This window comes from Lampris incognitus, chromosome 7 (genome assembly GCF_029633865.1).
Source record: "Lampris incognitus isolate fLamInc1 chromosome 7, fLamInc1.hap2, whole genome shotgun sequence".
Taxonomy (NCBI): Eukaryota; Metazoa; Chordata; class Actinopteri; order Lampriformes; family Lampridae; genus Lampris; species Lampris incognitus.
Window position 1 is genome coordinate 64012673 of NC_079217.1, and position 20669 is coordinate 64033341.

A 20669-nucleotide genomic window follows, 5' to 3' on the forward strand; every position below is an offset into this window, starting at 1 on the left:
TAATCTAACGGCATACGTTACAAATTACATTTCACCACACGTCTTCTGTAATCTGTAGATATCAAGAATTGGTTGGAGGCAAGTGACGTAATATAACAGCCTCGAGCTATTCGCCGTCGCTCTCCACGGCTGTGTTGCGCTGCGTTCGAAGGTCAGAACCATCTCGGCTCCCGATTGGACCACGCGGCGCGGAGGCCCGCCCACTCCGCCCAACACGTGGCCTGCCGGCGCTGCGATTGCTGCCCTCGCCTGTCGCTCATCCGCCCCAGCCAATGAGGCGCGTTTGCCCTTCTCGCCGGCGTCATGTTCCGCCGGCGACGCTTCATTTCAAGATGTCGGCCGCGTCCGTGTTCCCCATGTGTGTCCGAGCCAGCCGGGGCCTGCTGCGGCTGAGGAGCGGCGGACAGGCCGGCTGTCCCTCCTCCTCCTCCGGGCTGGACATTTTACGCGCCCTCTCCACGGAGAAGCCGCCGGCGGGCGGCGTCGGCGCTACGGGAGGACTGGCCCAGTCTATCCTGCAGGACCGCCTGAAGCAGCAGAGCCGCCAGGTGAGTCGGGGGGTGCGTTTGGTTCTGTGTTAGGTAACCCAAGGCGGGTTAATTGGGGGGGGGGGAGACGCCCCCCGCTCGGGCTGAACCGCGGCAGCCGCGCTGTGGAAATACAGTAGGACAATTACGCTGGGTAATAAGAGAAAAAGGGGGGGGGGCATTGAAGATTTGGGGTTACTGGCTGGTACTGGACCGATACCGGCTGTCCTGCGGTTATCATGTCTCTCTGCCCCCCCCCCCCCCAGTTTATACGTCTTGTGTCTCGTTGGTCTGAATGAATGAAGCCGGCGGGGTGGGTGGGTTCATCCTCGCCGGCTGGTTGGCAGGTCGACCGGTTCGGTTCGGCAGAATTCCGGCGTCGGGACCTGCAGAGCATCCTGGATGAATGTGGTTCTGCGGAGACATGTCACCTTGCTGGCCCGCGTCAGCATGGTCACGACCATGTGTGCCAGCTCTGCACAGATATGGCTGTTTTAATCTGCTTTAGTCTGTCAGCCGGGGATTGTGTGTCTGTGTGTGTGTGTGTGTGTGTTGAAGGTCAGACAAGCCCCCCACACCCCTGCCTTGAACAGGCACAGATAACATGAGCTTCATGACGTTCAGCCATTTTACTGACTATCTAGTGAATTGGTGCCATCAGATGGATGAGAGAAAATTAACTTGTGCTTTTAGGGCGGCACAGGGGTCAGCGTGGTCGCCTCGCAGCAAGAAGGTCCTGGGTTCGAGCCCCCGGGGTAGTCCAACCTTGGGGGTTGTCCCGGGTCGTCCTCTGTGTGGAGTTTGCATGTTCTCCCCGTGTCTGCATGGGTTTCCTCCGGGGGTCCGGTTTCCTCCCACAGTCCAAAGACATGTAGGTCAGGTGACTCACCCGTACTAAGTTGTCCCTAGGTATAAATGTGTGTGTATGTTGACCCTGTGTGATGGCCTGGCGACCTGTCCAGGGTGTCTCCCCACCTGCCGCCCAATGACTGCTGGGATAGCCGCCAGCATCCCCACGACCCTGAGAGCAGGATACCCAGTTCAGATAATGGAAGGAGAGCAGGATACCCAGTTCAGATAATGGATGGAGAGCAGGATACCCAGTTCAGATAATGGAAGGAGAGCAGGATACCCAGTTCAGTTAATGGATGGAGAGCAGGATACCCAGTTCGGATAATGGAAGGAGAGCAGGATACCCAGTTCAGATAATGGATGGAGAGCAGGATACCCAGTTCAGTTAATGGATGGAGAGCAGGATACCCAGTTCGGATAATGGAAGGAGAGCAGGATACCCAGTTTGGATAATGGATGGAGAGCAGGATACCCAGTTTGGATAATGGATGGAGAGCAGGATACCCAGTTCAGATAATGGAAGGAGAGCAGGATACCCAGTTTGGATAATGGATGGAGAGCAGGATACCCAGTTCGGATAATGGATGGAGAGCAGGATACCCAGTTCAGATAATGGATGGAGAGCAGGATACCCAGTTCAGATAATGGTTGGAGAGCAGGATACCCAGTTCAGATAATGGATGGAGAGCAGGATACCCAGTTCAGATAATGGATGGAGAGCAGGATACCCAGTTCAGATAATGGAAGGAGAGCAGGATACCCAGCTTGGATAATGGATGGAGAGCAGGATACCCAGTTCGGATAATGGATGGATGGAACTTGTGCTCTCCAGTAGAGTTTGGTAGTTGGTTTAATATCAATGCTGTGTATGCGAGATTGAAGGGTAGACCACGGAAATCATTGTTGGCAGCGAAAAACTTGAGGAAGTCACGTTTTTAAATATCTCGGATCGGTGATTAACGAAGACGGAAGATCGGAAAAAGAAATTAGGAGCAGAATGGCCCTCGCGACAAACGCAGTGACCAAGCTCAACACGATCTGGAAAGATAAAAAGCTTGGAATGAAGTAAAAAGTGCAACTGCCCCGCACCATCATAATAGCAACGTTTCTATACGGTGCAGAATCCAGGACCCTAACAAAAGCTATGGAGAAAAAAATACAAGGCTTTGGACTTGGAGCATATAGAAGAATGCTGCAACTCCCATTCACAGTGCACGCCACCAGCACTGAAGTGCTGAACAGAGTGAAGGAAGCTGTTGGTCACCATGATAGTTTACTGACAATGGTAAAAAAAAAAGAAAAAAGAATTTAAACTGGTTTGGGCACATTTGCCGAACTGAAAGGACACCCTGCAAGGCCTGGTAGAAGGGACAAGGAAGAGAGGGAGACCGAGAAAAACCTGGGTAAACTACATCTGAGAATGGCTACAGATGAGCGTAGTGGAGGCGGGGAGAGCTGCGATGGATAGGGAACGGTGGAAGAGACTTTTTGAGGCATCAGCTGTGCTCCTACGACCTCCATAGGGTACAGAACTGATGATGATGATGTATGAGACCAGGATATCTTAAACGTTGTCAGTCCCTGGTCTTAAAGGCTGCATTACAGTAAAGAGACAATTTTCTGAACTTATTTGGCTGTTTTAGCTGAGTAAAATAAACAACAAATGTCTCTACCTGCTTGTTCATCATATCCACATTACTAATGGTCATTTATGAACATTTTCTGCTGTAAATATCTTATGAAAGAGTCGGTAGTCATCCGCTAAATATCATGACATCAATATCAAGATCCATCCATCCATTATCCGAACCGCTTATCCTGCTCTCAGGGTCACGGGGATGCTGGAGCCTATCCCAGCAGTCACTGGGCGGCGGGCAGGGAGACACCCTTGATAGGCCGCCAGACCATCACACATGGCCGACATATACACACACACACACAGATTCATACCCAGGGGCAATTCAGTACGGCCGATTCACCTGACCTACATGTGTTTGGATTGTGGGAGGAAACAGAAGCACCCTGAGGAAACCCACGCAGACACGAGGAGAACATGCAAACTCCACACAGAGGACGACCCGGGACGACCCCCAAGGTTGGACTACCCCGGGACTCAAACCCAGGACTTTCTTGCTGTGAGGCGCCCACGCTAACCACTGCGCCATCATGCCGCCAATATCAAGATATTATATGTGATTTTGTTAATGTCACCCAACACTAATGTCACTGGTTTCCAGTATGAGAATATACAAGCCGGACTGGCACCGGAGAATGCCACCTTGTAACTTTTGGAATTGTCCAGAATGCTGTTTATGTCCATCCATCCATTATCCAAGCCGCTTATCCCAACTGAGGTCATGGGATGCTGGAGCCTATCCCAGTAGTCATTGGGCGGCAGGTGGGGAGACACCCTGGACAGCCTGCCAGTCCATCACAGGGCTGTATATGTGTATGAAAGGCAGCGTTCAAAGAAGGTTGAATCAGTTCATCTGGGATACGTTTATTGACAGATACGTTTCGTCACTCAGCTAAGTGACATCTTCAGTCTAAACTGACTGCAGATAGTGGAGTGATGAAACGTATCTGTCAATAAAAGCTGTATCCAGATGAACTGATTCAACCTCGTTTGATTTTCTTACCTGGATTATGGAGCATGCATCGAGACATGTGATAAAGCTTGGTTTTGGGCAGATCTGAAGTGTGACTTGCTTTTGTCTTCAGGGTCAGCCTCCTCCTGACGGGGGAGAGGGGGAGCAGGAGGGGCAACATGGAGAAGATAAGAAACAGAAAGAGAACACGGCATATGCTAAGAAGATGGTACTGAGGCTGGCTGGTCTGATGGGACTCGGTGGAGCCATGGGTGTCGTTTACATATTTGGTAAGTCCAGCATCTGCATCCTGTGGAAAGCATCTGTATTTGCTTTTCCGCTGTCCTTCTGCACCCGGCTGACTTATAGCTGCACTTCACAGCTGACGTACTTCATGTTCAGTTGATGTTTGTGACGTCTTCTACAATACAAGCATCACTAAGGCTTGCACCCACCTTGTATTAACCTGTAATCTTTTTCTGGATGTTGTGAAGTGTCATGGTGACTGCTCAGCCAGCCCCGGTACAAACTTGTGTTGTCACCTCCATCACTTTTGTCGGTGTTATTTGTTCGTAAATCATCATCTTTGTTCAAATATACACTACCGTTCAAAAGTTTGGGATCACATTGAAATGTCCATATTTTTGAAGGAAAAGCACTGTACTTTTCAATGAAGATAACTTTAAACTAGTCTTAACTTTAAAGAAATACACTCTATACATTGCTAATGTGGTAAATGACTATTCTAGCTGCAAATGTCTGGTTTTTGGTGCAATATCTACATAGGTGTATAGAGGCCCATTTCAAGCAACTATCACTCCAGTGTTCTAATGGTACAATGTGTTTGCTCATTGGCTCAGAAGGCTAATTGATGATTAGAAAACCCTTGTGCAATCATGTTCACACATCTGAAAACAGTTTAGCCCGTTACAGAAGCTACAAAACTGACCTTCCTTTGAGCAGATTGAGTTTCTGGAGCATCACATTTGTGGGGTCAATTAAACGCTCAAAATGGCCAGAAAAAGAGAACTTTCATCTGAAACTCGACAGTCTATTCTTGTTCTTAGAAATGAAGGTTATTCCATGCGAGAAATTGCTAAGAAATTGAAGATTTCCTACACCGGTGTGTACTACTCCCTTCAGAGGACAGCACAAACAGGCTCTAACCAGAGTAGAAAAAGAAGTGGGAGGCCGCGTTGCACAACTGAGCAAGAAGATAAGTACATTAGAGTCTCTAGTTTGAGAAACAGACGCCTCACAGGTCCCCAACTGGCATCTTCATTAAATAGTACCCGCAAAACACCAGTGTCAACATCTACAGTGAAGAGGCGGCTGCGGGATTCTGGGCTTCAGGGCAGAGTGGCAAAGAAAAAGCCATATCTGAGACTGACCAATAAAAGAAAAAGATTAAGATGGGCAAAAGAACACAGACATTGGACAGAGGAAGACTGGAAAAAAGTGTTGTGGACGGATGAATCCAAGTTTGAGGTGTTTGGATCACAAAGAAGAACGTTTGTGAGACGCAGAACAAATGAAAAGATGCTGGAAGAATGCCTGACGCCATCTGTTAAGCATGGTGGAGGTAATGTGATGGTCTGGGGTTGCTTTGGTGCTGGTAAGGTGGGAGATTTGTACAGGGTAAAAGGGATTCTGAATAAGGAAGGCTATCACTCCATTTTGCAACGCCATGCCATACCCAGTGGACAGCGCTTGATTGGAGCCAATTTCATCCTACAACAGGACAATGACCCTAAACACACCTCCAAATTGTGCAAGAACTATTTAGAGCAGAAGCAGGCAGCTGGTATTCTATCGGTAATGGAGTGGCCAGCGCAGTCACCAGATCTGAACCCCATTGAGCTGTTGTGGGAGCAGCTTGACCGTATGGTACGCAAGAAGTGCCCATCCAACCAATCCAACTTGTGGGAGCTGCTTCTGGAAGCGTGGGGTGCAATTTCTCCAGATTACCTCAACAAATTAACAGCTAGAATGCCAAAGGTCTGCAATGCTGTAATTGCTGCAAATGGAGGATTCTTTGATGAAAGCAAAGTTTGATGTAAAAAAAATCTTATTTCAAATACAAATCATTATTTCTAACCTTGTCAATGTCTTGACTCTATTTTCTATTCATTTCACAACATATGGTGGTGAATAAGTGTGACTTTTCATGGAAAACACAAAATTGTTTGGGTGATCCCAAACTTTTGAACGGTAGTGTACCTGTGAGGATCTACTCGTCATCGGAGAAGAATTATATGGGACTCTAGATCGACAACATCTGCCCATTCCTGAAGAATAAGCAACATCTTGCCCACTGGGGTACTCAAATAATCATGCACCAGATGGCTGCAGACAAGCCGGGGTTCTATACCGATTCAGATGTCGGCCCAACTGGCTATTCTACCCTCACAGGTCCAGTCCCTCATGAACAAAATGGAAGAGCTCCTACTCCTGCTGCAGAAAAGTGAATGCGGGGATTGCTCAGCCTTCTGTTTTACTGAAACCTGGCTCAACGATAACGTCCCAGACTCTGTCGTAACCATCAGGATATACCATCCACCGAGGTGACGGGTCAGTTAATGTTGGTCAAGTAAAAGGCAACAGCTGCTGTATGATTAACCACCAGTAATGCACTAAGTCCACAATAGTACACCAGTCATGCTCGCCTGATCTCAAGTTTCTCACTATAACTTGTAGACCCTTGTCCCCCAAGAGATTTTTCATCGATTGTCTTAACTGATGTTTACATTCATCCTAAAGCTAACGCTAGCATTGCCGTTAATGAGTTTGCTCATCACAATCCCTCATGAACAAAATGGAAGAGCCCCTACTCTTGATCCAGAAAATAAAATGCAGGGAATGCCAGCATTCTTTTTTACTGAAACCTGGTTCAGCCTGGCTTTTTCCAGAGCGGTCTGGACAAATCTACAAGAGATGACCAATTATAAAAAAACGCCCCCGCCAGCTGCAAATCAGGGCCGTTACCTACCAGAAAACTCGATGAGTTTTATGCTGGGTTTCTTCTGCTTACCACCTCAGACCCCACCTTTTCCCATCCAGGAGGAACAAGTGAGGGCTGTGTTTAGAAACAGCAATAAGCAGCAGGGCCTCATCAACTCTCCCATGCTGTACTCAGCTAGTGTGCTGACCAGCTGGTGCCTGTATTCATCGTCATCTTTAATACATCCCTCCGCCAGTGTAAAGTCCCACAGTGCTTTAAACAGTCTACCATCATTTCAGTCCTCAAGATTACATGCGTCAATGACTTCAGACCTGTTGCCTTTACATTCGTGGCCATGTAATCATTTGAGCACCTGGACCTTGACTACCTCAAATCCTCCATATCATCCCAAATGGACCCCTATCCATTTACCTACCATGCCAACAGGTCAGCAGAGGATGCCATCAGCCTGTTACTCCATAACACATTACAATATCTGCCACTAATGCCTACGCACACATCCTGTTTATCGACTTCACCTCGACATTCAACACAATTCCCTTCAAATTATTCCCCAAACTACAGGACATGAACATCAACCTGGCCATGAACCACTGGGTCATGGACTTCCTCAACAATAGATCACAGAGTCAAGGTGAACAGCCGCACATCTCGCCTCCTGTTCCTCAGTACTGGTGCCCCCCAAGGCTGCGTCCTGTCTCCCCTGCTCTTCTCCCTGTACACTAACCAGTTCCCCTCCCTGCACATCTCAGTCAGCTCAGTCAAAGTATTCACATACGTAGACGACAACCATTGTGGGCCTCATCTCAGACAACAAGACTCCATACCGGCAAGATTTGGACAGGGCAGTGAGATGGTGCAATAACAACAACCTCTTGCTCGTCTGTGAATGTTCTTATTCAGGCGGAAACGTCTTCACTGATATATACCAAGTCCAGTTGCACTTGATTCAACTCCTTTGGATAACCTCTTGCTCAACACCTCCAAAACCATGGAAATAGCCATTGACTTCAGAACAACATGCAAGACTGCCAAAGAATCCATCCATATCGCTGACCAACCTATAACCATGACAGACTTTTTCCACATTCCTCTGCACTCATATCAGCAATAACTTAAAATGGGACATCAACACCAATTCCATCAAAATGGCACAATAACTGTCCTTCCTGAGGGAACTCGGGAGGAAGTACATGGTCAATAAACGGCTAATGGTCCAGTTTTACACTTCTGTCATCCAAAGCATCCTTGCATCCTCCTTAACAGTCTAGTATGGAACCATGGACATCATCACCAAAACCAAGCTGCAACAGATAGTGAAAAAGACCTCCAAAATCATAGAATGCGACCTTCCTCCGCTGGACTCCATCTTCCCCACCCGCACAGTCACCTGGGCTGGTAAACTCATTGATGACCCCTCCTACCCATTCAACTGCCTCTTTAAACTCGTGTCATCAGGAAGACACTACAGTTGAATCGGTGCAACAAAAAAAACAAAACACCCATTTCAGAGACGGTTTTTACCCCACCGCAATAAGAACTCCACTCCATCCCCTCCATCCCCTGATACCCCTTAATGACTGCTATTGTTGTTGTGTGTGTGTGTGTGTGTCCTACATTTATTTATTGTATGGCTTCACATTGGGAAGTTTGGTATGTTACCATGGAGCCACCATGCTGTACCGTAAACAAATACCACCTACCCGGTTGTGTAGCAATAAAGTTTCTTGAATCTTGTGTCACGAATTATAGTTTTCTTGTTCCATGACACATTTCTGTCATATTGGTCCTGTAGAGGAGGGGTGTAGCATATTTAGCATCAGTTAATGTGCTTAAACTGTCCAGAAGGTGAAGATGAAACAGTGTAAAGAACGGTAAAGATGAAACAGTGTTTCTGCTTGCAAGATTTTGTCGTGACAAATTATTTGCTGCCACGGCAAAAAAGAAGAAAAAAAAGAAAACAAAACATTTCACAATCGACCCTCTAATCCAATGACTTGTGCGGGAAACCAGATTCCCAGTCCCCGTGCATGCATTACGCAAATCAGTCGGTTAGCGGCACTAATTTAAAAACTAAATGAGTTGATTAGGTATTTGCCAAGGAAAAGAAAAGAAGACGAGGTAGGTAAACGGAGCGGATGTTTAGTTCGGGTGGCAGGGGGGGGGCACATCTCTCTCGCTTGCTCTGATGGGTCCAAGCTGAGTTAGTTTGGCTCTTATCCTCGCTCTGCTCATGGGGCCACCGCACCACTTGCGGTGGCGTTTGATCTGGCTGGATGGTTGGAAGATGCTGCGGGCAGTGATCGTCTCGAGGTCCGCTGCATATGTTACCTTTCCAGATCAGGGGCTACGAACCGTAGCTGGGAGACCTCCAGTTTTAGGCCGTTTTCATTGACTTTTAACCTGACTCATAGCTGGTTATAGTAATAGTATTTCAGTTACGACACCAGCAGCCTGCATGCGACTGTCTGTTAATGGGCCTCCTCTCAAGGACTTCCCGTACAAAGGGGCCATGGGAGTGTTGCACAAGAAGCCCCGAAGGGGGAAATGCACCAACCAGTCCTGCAAGCTTTGTCACAAAACATTCATTCATCTTCCAAGCCGCTTATCCTAATTGGGGTCGCTGGGTGCTGGAGCCTGTCCCAGCGCTCATTGGGTGGGGGTGGGGGGGGGGAACACCCTGGACAGGTCGCCGGTCCATCATAGGCAAGACACACAGACGCACACATTCACACTTGGGGGCAATTTAGTATCTCCAGTTGACTTTGCACTGCGGCAGTAAACCAGAAACCTTGTCTTTCTTTGTCACTGTACAATAATAATAAAATGAATAAATAAAAAATGGTAAATAATATTGATAATTAAACATAATAATGACATAAACACTAATAAAACTAATAAATAAATAATATTACTAATTGAAAAATAATAAATAATTAAACAAATTAAAATAATAAATAAATGAATGAAAATAATAAATAAAATAGGTAATTAAAAATAATTTTAAAACGTAAAACAGTGACGTATCCGTTTTTTCCTTTGCGAGAGGTTTGCCCCAATTGCAAACCACAGGAAACACCGGATGGACAGGGAGTATATAAAGTTTTTTTGTTTTGTTTTTTCACCTCACCGCCATCTTCCATTTTACGCCGCGTGTGTCTGCCGCCTTTACGGAGCGGGTAAAACTTGGAGCTCGGCTCCTCGCCGTGTTCGTTATCTGGTATTGCGCTTCGTTTACGCTCCTCTCTTGCCCCTTGCTGGCTGCCGAGCCACCCCCGCCCGCGTTCACCTGTGTTTCAGTGGCACTCCACCTGACTGTCGCGTTGCAGACTGGTGGTTTTCCTGTTGTGGGTCTGTTGTCTTTGCCTTGCAGTGGGTTCTTGTCGGCACAGTGCAGCCATGTAAAACGGCACCTGCCTCGGGAAGTGGTTTAGTTAACGGTGTTATGTCAGAATCTGTACATTTTGTGGACCCGAATAAGAGTCAAGTTCCCATCAGGTTGGGGTAAATCACTATTATGAACAGTAGGATTTTTTTTTTCTCTCTCTGTGGAAAAAGACCTTCCTGGGGCATTGTGTCAAACTCCTACTTTTAAAGGACCATTCCACCCTTTTTTTTTACAGCCTTATGTTAATAGTTATTTTTTCCGTTGTGTATATCGATTCGGGAACATTTCATTTCATGTATGCAAGTGCATGAAATGTCGTTGCCCGCAGCCCACAGCAGTGCAACACAAAGACCAAAACATCCAAAAACTACAAGAACACACATATCCAAACTAACACACATATCCAAACTAACACATATATCCAAACTAAACAAAAAATCACTGTCCAGAGAACGAACGCCAGCCAGGATGACTGTCGGTACTGCCGGTCTGCATGGGCTAGCAGTTAGCTTAGCCTGCCCCGCTTCCGCGTCCTGTCAGACCGCCCTCGGTGTTTCCTCCTCGGGCAGCAGCTTCTCTTTCCACTTTCAATCACATTTTCTCAGTCACGTTATGGAACGTGGGCTATTTGGGATTCATTAATTAATTTATTGTTCGTTTGTTGCACGGAGAAATGTTTGGAAGGCGAGACTGTGGATCCCAACCTGTTTTTGAGGGAATAAGCTGTTTCTATCATGTTGGCAGCCGACCGGTGGCGAGCTGTCGTATCTGTCAGTCAACCCTCTTCAGCCCACAGAGCACGATTGTTACTCACATGACGGTGTTGGGGAAAAAGGCCCTTCTGTTCCCCCGGTGGACACTAAATATTCTGAACACCGAGCTGCTGCTCTACAAGACGACTCTGTGTCGAACCTCTGAACGGTTCGTCCCATTTGACAAACCCCAGATGCCGTCTGTAAGAATCGGTGAAAAGATGATGGACAGTTACGGTGATGACTGCTTCATCTTCTAAATGTTCTGCTTTCTTAGGTTTGGTGAGGATGTGTCTGTAAACGCTAGCAGGGACGCATTATTGACCACTGACAATGACATGTGTCTCCCTCTCCTTTACAGGAAGCAATTCTGTGGACGAGCAAGGAAACAAGGTGTGTTGTGTTTCACCCACTACATCCATCCATCCATCCATACATACATACATACATACATACATACATACACATCTGTATCACTCCATCCATCCATCTATACACATCTGTATCACTCACTCACTCATCCATCCATACACATCTGTATCACTCGTTCCATCCATCCATCCGTCCACATCTGTATCACTCGTTCCATCCATCCATCCGTCCACATCTGTATCACTCGTTCCATCCATCCATCCATACACATCTGTATCACTCACTCCATCATCCACGGTACCGAACCGTGAGATCTGGGCATCGTCCCGCCCCTAGTTTTCACCAGGAATATGGCGTTTCCCCAGATTAGCGTGGACGTAGACTTAATTGAGTGTGGGTGGCCTCCTGTGTTGTAAAGTAGAGGTTAGAACGCTGTCGCCTGTGGTGGCTTCAAAGACGTCCCGCACCTCCCGTCTTTATGGCGCTGCTCTGGAGCTCCTTCAAAAGGCCGCGTGTCTCGGGTAGCGCCGTTTTACTGACTCCCGGCTCTGGGAAGGCACACTTCTCGCACCGCACTTTACGGAAGCCACGGCGAGGCGCACACTTCCTTCAGGAGGTGTGTGAGCACTACAAAGGGCACACTTCTGTCTCCTTCCCGTCCTAAAACGCCCCGGCTTCCTCAAAACGGTGCGCCGGTCTCGCCCGGGAGCCTTTTGTTTCGAGGCCTCGTCGGCGTCCCACAGGGAGGTGGTGATGGGAGAAAGAGACAACTTGCAGGGTGTGATGGGAGTGTGCCAGAGACCGACACACACACACACTCATGAGGTGCCGGGAGGTTTTATACGGCTCTCTCCACACCTAGCGGTGGCAGACTGGTTCTCGCTCTGTAGACGATGTGACTTTGTTCTCGTCTGTTGGCACACGGTGAATATCGACGGACTCGTCTCTGCTTCTGGTGGCAGTGTTGAACCTGGGTCTTATCTGTGTGGAGTTTGCATGTTCTCCCCGTGGCTGCGGGAGTTTCCTGCAGGTGCTCCGGTTTCCTAACCACCATCAAAAAGACATGCATGTTAGGCTTAATACTCCTGCCTGTGCCCCTGAGCAAGGCAATGCATGTTAGGGTTGATACTTGATTAATAGCTAGGGTTAATTAGCCACTTTATTTGACGTTGTCTACTTATAATGAATGTGTTCTCGGCATGTAATCCATCCTGTTGCATAGGAGCAGTGGGCAGCTGCAGCACCCGGGGGACCAACTCCAGTTCTTCTTTCCATTGCCTTGCTCAGGGGCACAGGCGGGAGAATGTTAACCCTAACATGCATGTCTTTCCGATGGTGGGAGGAAACCGGAGCACCCGGAGGAAACCCACCACAGACACGGGGAGAAAACATGCAAACTCCACACACAAAGGGCACGGGGTTCGAACCCAGGACCTTCTTGCTGTGAGGCAACAGTGCTGACCACTGGGCTGCCATGCCGCCCCCCCACCCCCACCCTGTACATGTTATCGTAGCTTCCTTGACAAATACAGAGGAAGAGCACTGGTGGACAAGTTATATTTCTATACTGCCAAATATAAATTGATGTTATGAATAAATTTTCCATTTATATATGTTCAATACCTGTCTCCCGACTCACTGCCAGCCAGGCAGCGCCTCTCTGGTGGGGCAGTTTGTAGTTTTCATGAGCAATGTCGTACAATACCGGCTGGATAGGCACAGCGACAATCAGCAAGTCTCCTCCATCCCGGCTCAGTAAGAAAACTACAGCCGGGTGGTGTCAACCACACATGCTTCTCTGCTGTTGGTTGAGGCTGCGGCTTCGCCGGTCAAAGTTCACCAAAGTGGAACTCCACGCAAAGCAAAGACACGAAATTCCTTCGCCACCACAAGTGAATGTTTGCTCTTTTGCTCACATAGAACGGGAGTGAACAGGAGGCGAATATTCGCCACCGTTAATTTTGCTCTTGTGTGACCGTAGCATAAGAAAGTTGAATCCGTTCATCTGGACACAGCGTTTATTAACAGAAACGTTGCATCATCATCTAAACGACCTCTTCAGTCTCACCTGACTGCAGGTGTCCCCACCCTTATAAACAACACAGTGGCATAACGACCCAAACCAACCACCAGTTTCATATGCAAATATGAGCGTGACCATTGACTAGCGTTACAATGACCATGTGTACTATTCACAGAGGATTGGGGAATAGTTGCAATCGCGGCATTGGTTTCTCCCCTTCTCCGGCCGCTGTGTTGGTGGGGACGTTGTCAGCTCGGTGGTCCACTGTCCCAATGACTCCTAGTTTGTGCTCCAGTAGATGATGAGAGTCAAACCTTAAGTACTGATCAGTATGTTTTGGTTTACGGTAAACATCAACAATCACATGTCCCCCATCACCAACTGTAATTTCACAGTGTAAGAAGGCTACCCTGTCATGTTCCACATCCTCCTGGTGAACCTGATGTGGTGTCCACAGAGTTCATGTGGTCGGTGAAATGTGCTACATCCTGAGATTTAATTTTACCCCATTGTCGTCCACAAATCTGAACCAACGGCTAGGTGGTGACCCTGGATGGGACATCAGAGCCCCCTTTTCCACTTCCTCCATATCGACACCTTCTTAAAATAATGGCCTAAGTCATATTTTCAAATTTTTCAAAAAACAGACTAAACTGAAACAAATATAGAATATGTGATATTTCTTAATCATTTCACACAATAAGGTTATGACAATATATGCCTATTGACAACCTTCTTGTGTGAAATGATTAAGAAATAATCATATATTCTATATTTGTTTCAGTTTATTCTGGTTTTTGAAAAACTTGAAAATATGACTTAGGCCATTATTGTAAGAAGGTGACGATATACAAGTTAAGAGTACCTCCTAAGAGTGCATCTGTCGCCGTCTTACAATGCTGCGATTGCAAGCGTTCCCAATCCTTGGTGAATAGTACACATGGCCATTGTAACTCTAGTTAATGGTCACGCCCATATTTGCATATGAACCTAATCGTTGGTTTGGGTCGTCATGCCACTGTGTTGTTTATAAAGGTGGAGATACCTGCAGTCAGTCAGGTGAGACTGAAGAGGTCACTTAGATGATGATGAAACGTTTCTGTCAATAAACGTGTCCAGATGAACTGGTCCACCTTTCTGTGGTTTTCTTACCTGGATTATTGAGCAGCATCAAGACCTGTTGCTTGAAAAATGGGAGACAGGGTGATGCTTTGATGGGGGGGGGGGGGGGGGGCTTTTTAAATTTGTGGCTTAATCGTCCCTGAACGATTACGAAGCCCATCTGACGTCACCGCAACCTGCTTGGTGGCGGGTCTGGCACGCTTTGGCCCAACTCTGGAGATGGTCCATCTCGGGCACGACTCTGCACAGCTCTGCGCATTTCAAGTGCTAATGGAAGCACAAATCGATGCGGCATAGCTTGACTCGGCATGGCCAAAAGTGCCATTGGAGTCCATCGCTGTTGCAGCAGACTGCATAGTGCCTCCTAGTGGCATTACAACAGACATACAAAAACGCTCACAACTCTCTCAGAAGTGGCCAGACATGCTTTAATCTTTCCTGCCAACCCACGCGTATACTTATTAGACAGAGTTTCTATCCGTTCTGCAGCACGAAACAGTCAGTTGCAGGTACAGATGCGGTTACTTCTTGTGGCCACCAGAGGGAATCCTCCACCCAGTCTTCAGAGCTGTGTGGCCTGTTGCCGTCTCCTGCCCGGTGTTTTCAGGAGAACAGCCAACCCTGTGGGAATGATCAGTTGAGGTTGAATTATGATATCAGTGTCTGCGCAGCATCCATATCTAACTTATCTACAGAAATGCAGGTTAGCTCTTTAAATACCTTGTTTTCTGTGGTGTGGGTCAACTGAATATTCTGCAGTGACCCTGAGGCTGGACTAGCACGTAGTCATACAGAAAGGGTTTGAAGCCAAGTCAAACTACAATATTGTCTTATATAATAATAATAATAATAATGATGATGATGATGACTGTAGTAATAATCAAAGCAAGAGAGGCAAGATTGAGATGGTGTGGACATGTGTGGAGGAGAGGTGCTGGGTATACTGGGAGAAGGATGCTGAATATGGAGCTGCCAGGGAAGAGGAGAAGAGGAAGGTGAAAGAGGAGGTTTATGGATGTGGTGAGAGAGGGCTGGTGTGACAGGAAGAAATGGAAACGGATGATCCGCTGTGGCGCCCCCTAACGGGAGCAGCTGGAAGTAGTGCTGGGGATAACAATGATCATAATAATAATGATTATGATAATAATAATACTGATAAATAAACGATGCCTTATTGTAATAATGATTATGATGATGGTTAATAATAATGAATATTAGCAATAATAATTTCATGCTGTGGGTGGCGGCATAGTGTTAATTAGTCCTCAGAACAAATGATAGCTGTCCCTGGATGCCTGATAGATCGTTGAACAGGGACCTTAATTCAATTTATGTACAAACCCAAATTCCAGTGAATTTGGGACGTTGTGTAAAAACAGAATACAATGATTTGCGAATCCTTTTCCACCTATATTCAGTTGAATCCACTACAAAGACAAGATATTTAATGTTCTAACTGATAAACTTTATTGTTTTTTGCAAATATTCACTCATTGTGAATGTGATGCCTGCAACACGTTCCAAAGAAGCTGGGACAGGGGCATGTTCCCCACTGTGTTGCACCACCTTTCCTTTTAACAACACTCAGTAAGCGTTTGGGAACTGAGGACACTACTTGTTGAAGCTTTGTAGGTGGAATTCTTCCCCATTCTTGCTTGATGTGCGACTTCAGTTGCTCACCAGTCCGGGGTCTCCGTTGTCGTATTTTGCACTTCATAATGCGCCACACATGTTCAATGGGAGACAGATCTGGACTGCAGGCAGGCCAGTCCAGTACCTGCACTCTTTTACTACGAAGCCCTGCTGGTGTAACACGTGCAGAATGTGGCTTGGCATTGTCTTGCTGAAATAAGCAGGGACGTCCCTGAAAAAGACGTCGCTTGGATGGCAGCACATGTTGCTCCAAAACCTGTATGTACCTTTCAGCATTAATGGTGCCTTCACAGATGTGCAAGGTACCCATGATGGCATGGGCACTAACACACCCCCATACCATCACAGATGCTGGCTTTTGGACTCTGGGCTGATAACAACCTGGATGGTCCTCTTCCTCTTTAGCCCGGAGGACACGACGTCCATGATTTCCAAAAACAATGTGAAATGTGGACTCGTCAGACCACAGCACACTTGTCCACTTGGCGTCAGTCCATCTCAGATGAGCTCGGGCCAGAGAGGCCGGCGGTGTCTGGCTTTGGCTTTGCATGGTAGAGTTTTAACTTGCACTTGTAGATGTAGCGACCAACTGTGTTAACTGACGATGGTTTTCCCAAGTGCTCCTGAGCCCACGTGGTCATATCCTTTACACAATGATGTCGGTTTTTAATGCAGTGCCCCTGAAGGGTCGAAGGTCATGGGCATTCAGTGTTGGTTTTGGGCCTTGCCGCTTACGTGCAGAGATTTCTCCGGATTCTCTGAATCTTGTGATGATATTATGGACTGGAGATGATGAAATCCCTAAATTCCTTGCAGTTGTACGTTGAGAAACGTTGTTCTTAAACTGTTGGACTATTTGCTCACGCAGTTGTTCACAAAGTGGTGACCCTCGCCCCAGCCTTGCTTGTGAACGACTGAGCCTTTCTGGGATGCTCCTTTTATACCCAATCAGGACACTCCCCTGTTCCCAGTTAACCTGTTCACCTGTGGAATGTTCCAGACAGGTGTTTTTGAGCATTCCTCAACTTTCCCAGTCTTTTGTTGCCCCTGTCCCAGCTTCTTTGGAACGTGTTGCAGGCATCAAATTCAAAACGAGTGAATATTTGCAAAAAACAATAAAGTTTAACAGTTTGAACATTAAATATCTAGTCTTTGTAGTGTATTCAACTGAATATAGGTGGAAAAGGATTTGCAAATCATTGTCTTCTGTCTTTATTCACGTTTTACACAACGTCCCAACTTCACTGGAATTGGGGTTTGTAGTGGCCTTTCTTCATGAACATGAATAAGGAGAGTTAATGGCGTTGGATGGGTTGGATTAGTTAAAGCACCGATCTCCTTTAAACGTGGAAGTCCTACTTTCTAATGGTAGTAAAGTCCCACCGGTGGCTGAAGTGGACTTCTGTCAGAGCTGATTTAATTTAGACGCCTGTACTTTCATCCATCCATCCATTATCCGAACCGCTTATCCTGCTCTGAGGGTCGTGGGGATGCTGGAGCCTATCCCAGCAGCCATTTGGCGGCAGGCGGGGAGACACCCTGGACAGGCCGCCAGGCCATCACAGGGCCCACACACACACACACACACACACACAAACACACACACCTAGGGACAATTTAGTACGGCCGATCCACCTGACCTACATGTCTTTGGACTGTGGGAGGAAACCGGAGCCCCCGGAGGAAACCCACATAGACACGGGGAGAACATGCAAACTCCACACAGAGGACGACCCGGGACAACCCCCAAGGTTGGACAACCCCCGGGGCTCGAACCCAGGACCTTGCTGTGAGGCGACCGCGCTAACCACTGTGCCACCGTGCAGTTGTCTTCAGTCGCAAGGCCGTATTAACGGTGTCTTCGAACCTGTCTCACAGTGCGACGCAGGACCACCGTTTCGGAGCCACAACCAAAGATATCGCCACGTTTAGTCCTCTTTCACCCGAGATGGCCCAAACCGCACAGTCTGGAGGAGGCTTTAGTCCTAGTTAGTGGAGTTTGTTGACCAGCTTGTTTGGCGAGATGGCAATGTGAACCTGTTTACCGTCAACCCACCTGACTCGTTTAACTGTCTGTAGATGTTTGAATTTTTCTCTCTCTGTCTCTCCTCCAGATTCCAGATGAGTTCGACAATGGTGAGTGTTGTTTGACAGTTTATTTCTCCCGTTCTCTGTTCAGTCAAATGTGCTGGGGCAGCTGTACTTCCCGAGTGCCCAGGTTACCATGTCGGTCTGTGTGTGTCTGTGTCTTGCCATGTCCACACTTAACCTGAGAAATTGAAAAACGCTGTTGTCACCTTGAACATGGATTGATCGTTTCTGAAAAGTTTGCCGTCCACCCTGAAACAGCAGAACAATAGAAAAACGTTCGAGGACCATTCACGCACAAATCCTGTTTACTCTGCATGACTCCTGCATCCCGGCCATTTTGCAAAGCATACCATCTAGTTTTAGATTTTCTTGTATGTTGTTCCTTCCTTCTAGAAAGCAGTTGGTTTCGGTACGGCGCGAAAATCTACTTGCAGAGACTTGAAACTTGTTTGTTGCCTTTTTTTTTTTTTTTTGGTCTAGTTCATGTTACCAACAAAGGAACCTTAGAAATAAATCTGTCTGTATTTTCAGCAGCATTATTCTGCATTGAAACGTAAGTTAGAAGAAAAGATGAAGGCCACTAAATGCTAAATGTTCCCTGTGATGGATTACCCATCTCAAACAAGTTTGCAGTCTCTGCAAGTTGATTTTCATCTCATCTTCAGCCGCCTCTCCGGGGTCGGGTCGTGGTGGCAGCAAGCTAAATAGGGCACTCCAGACGTCCCTCTCCCCAGCAACACCCTCCAGCTCCTCCTGGGGGATCCCAAGGCGTTCCCAGGCCAGATTGGACAAGTAGTCCCTCCAGCGAGTTCTGGGTCTACCTCGGGGTCTCCTCCCAGTTGGACGTGCCCGGAACACCTCCGAAGGAAGGCGCTCAGGAGGCATCCTAGTCAGATGCCCGAACCAACTCAACTGGCTCCTTTCGACATGAAGGAGCAGCGGCTCTACTCCGAGCTCCCTCCGGATGTCCGAGCTCCTCACCCTATCTCTAAGGCTGAGCCCAGACACCCTACGGAGGAAACACATTTCAGCCGCTTGCATCCACGATCTCCCCCTTTGAGTCACTACCCAAAGGTCATGACCATACACTTATGGTGACTATGGTCATGAGCAATCTTCGTTCCAACCGTCACGGGTTGGAATGAAGATTGACTGGTAAACTGAGAGCTTTGCCTTCCGGCTCAGCTCCCTCTTCACCACAACGGTCCATCGGTTGGGAATGAGTTGATTTTCATACCGTACTAAAATGAACAGAAACCAACGCCTACTTGGAAGGAAGGAAAAATGAATTCAGAAAATGTTAAACAATGGTTTGCTTTGGCAGATGGTCAGGAGTAATGTAAATCTGTAGCGTGTTAGTAAATGGGCTGAGCATGTGAAGCCACAGCAGGGTACTTTCTGTCTCCCCTGCTGGGCTGCACAGGCTGCAGAGCCAGCAGCTTCACATGGCACTTATGGATGAAGGTATAAAACCACAATATTAGTCAATTACTAAACAACATTGCTGAATGTTTGCTCATGCCATGTTAAAAGGTTTTTAGTCATGAGAGGTTCACATCTAATGACTGATTTCGGTCCAAATACCATGAAGACTGGAGCTTGTAAGACTCTCATGCTCCCTCAGCGTGCCTTAAATACACACACTTTCACAACAGCAGCAGCAGCAGATAGTTTGATTCTGATGCAAATGAAGAGTCCATTTGTTATTTATGGGGCAGCGTGGGTGTGTTCGGCTTTGTGTGTGTGTGTGTGTGTGTGTGTGTGTGTGTGTGTGTGTGTGTGTGTGTGTGTGTGTGTGTGTGTGTGTGTGTGTGTGTGTGTGTGTGTGTGTGTGTGTGTGTGTTGTGTTTGCTTTGTTTCGTCACACATTTGTCCGGACAAGATCCTCTGCTTTCTGCTGAGCATGTCTGCTTTTACTGACACCCTGGCATTGGTGTGTGTGTGTGTGTGTGCGCGTGTGTGTGTGCGCGCGCGTGTGTGTTTGTGTCTCACTCCCATGATTCAACTTTCTAAACTACCAACCTGACATCCCAACAAACTTGACCTTTTTTTAATTTTTATTTCAATTAACCTGAACCTCCGCATAGAAGTAAGACCACAGTCACTACATGGAGCCGGCATTCAGGACATTATTTACACCCAACATTTTGTCAGACTTTGAATACATCTAACTGTCGTATTATCAGCCAGTTGGGATAACTTAAATTCTCTATTTAAGGTCATAATACCTTGGAACTGACCTTTTTTAATATGTACGGCCATAATTTGTGTGACACAAAGGAATAAAAACGGGCAAATTGGACATCCCTATCGTATTACACGATACTGTATTATTATTA

General features: G+C 47.1%; 1 protein-coding gene across 1 annotated transcript in view; it reads left to right on the forward strand.

Annotated features, from left to right (window-relative positions):
- Positions 1 to 332: 332 nt before the first annotated feature.
- timm50 (translocase of inner mitochondrial membrane 50 homolog (S. cerevisiae)) overlaps positions 333 to 20669 on the forward strand; it is a 45900-nt gene continuing 25563 nt past the window's right edge. The window contains exons 1-4 of the mRNA XM_056283686.1: positions 333 to 548; positions 4101 to 4257; positions 11431 to 11462; positions 18354 to 18375. Coding sequence (XP_056139661.1) covers positions 333 to 548; positions 4101 to 4257; positions 11431 to 11462; positions 18354 to 18375 — 427 coding nt within the window. The remainder of the gene's footprint in view (positions 549 to 4100; positions 4258 to 11430; positions 11463 to 18353; positions 18376 to 20669) is intronic.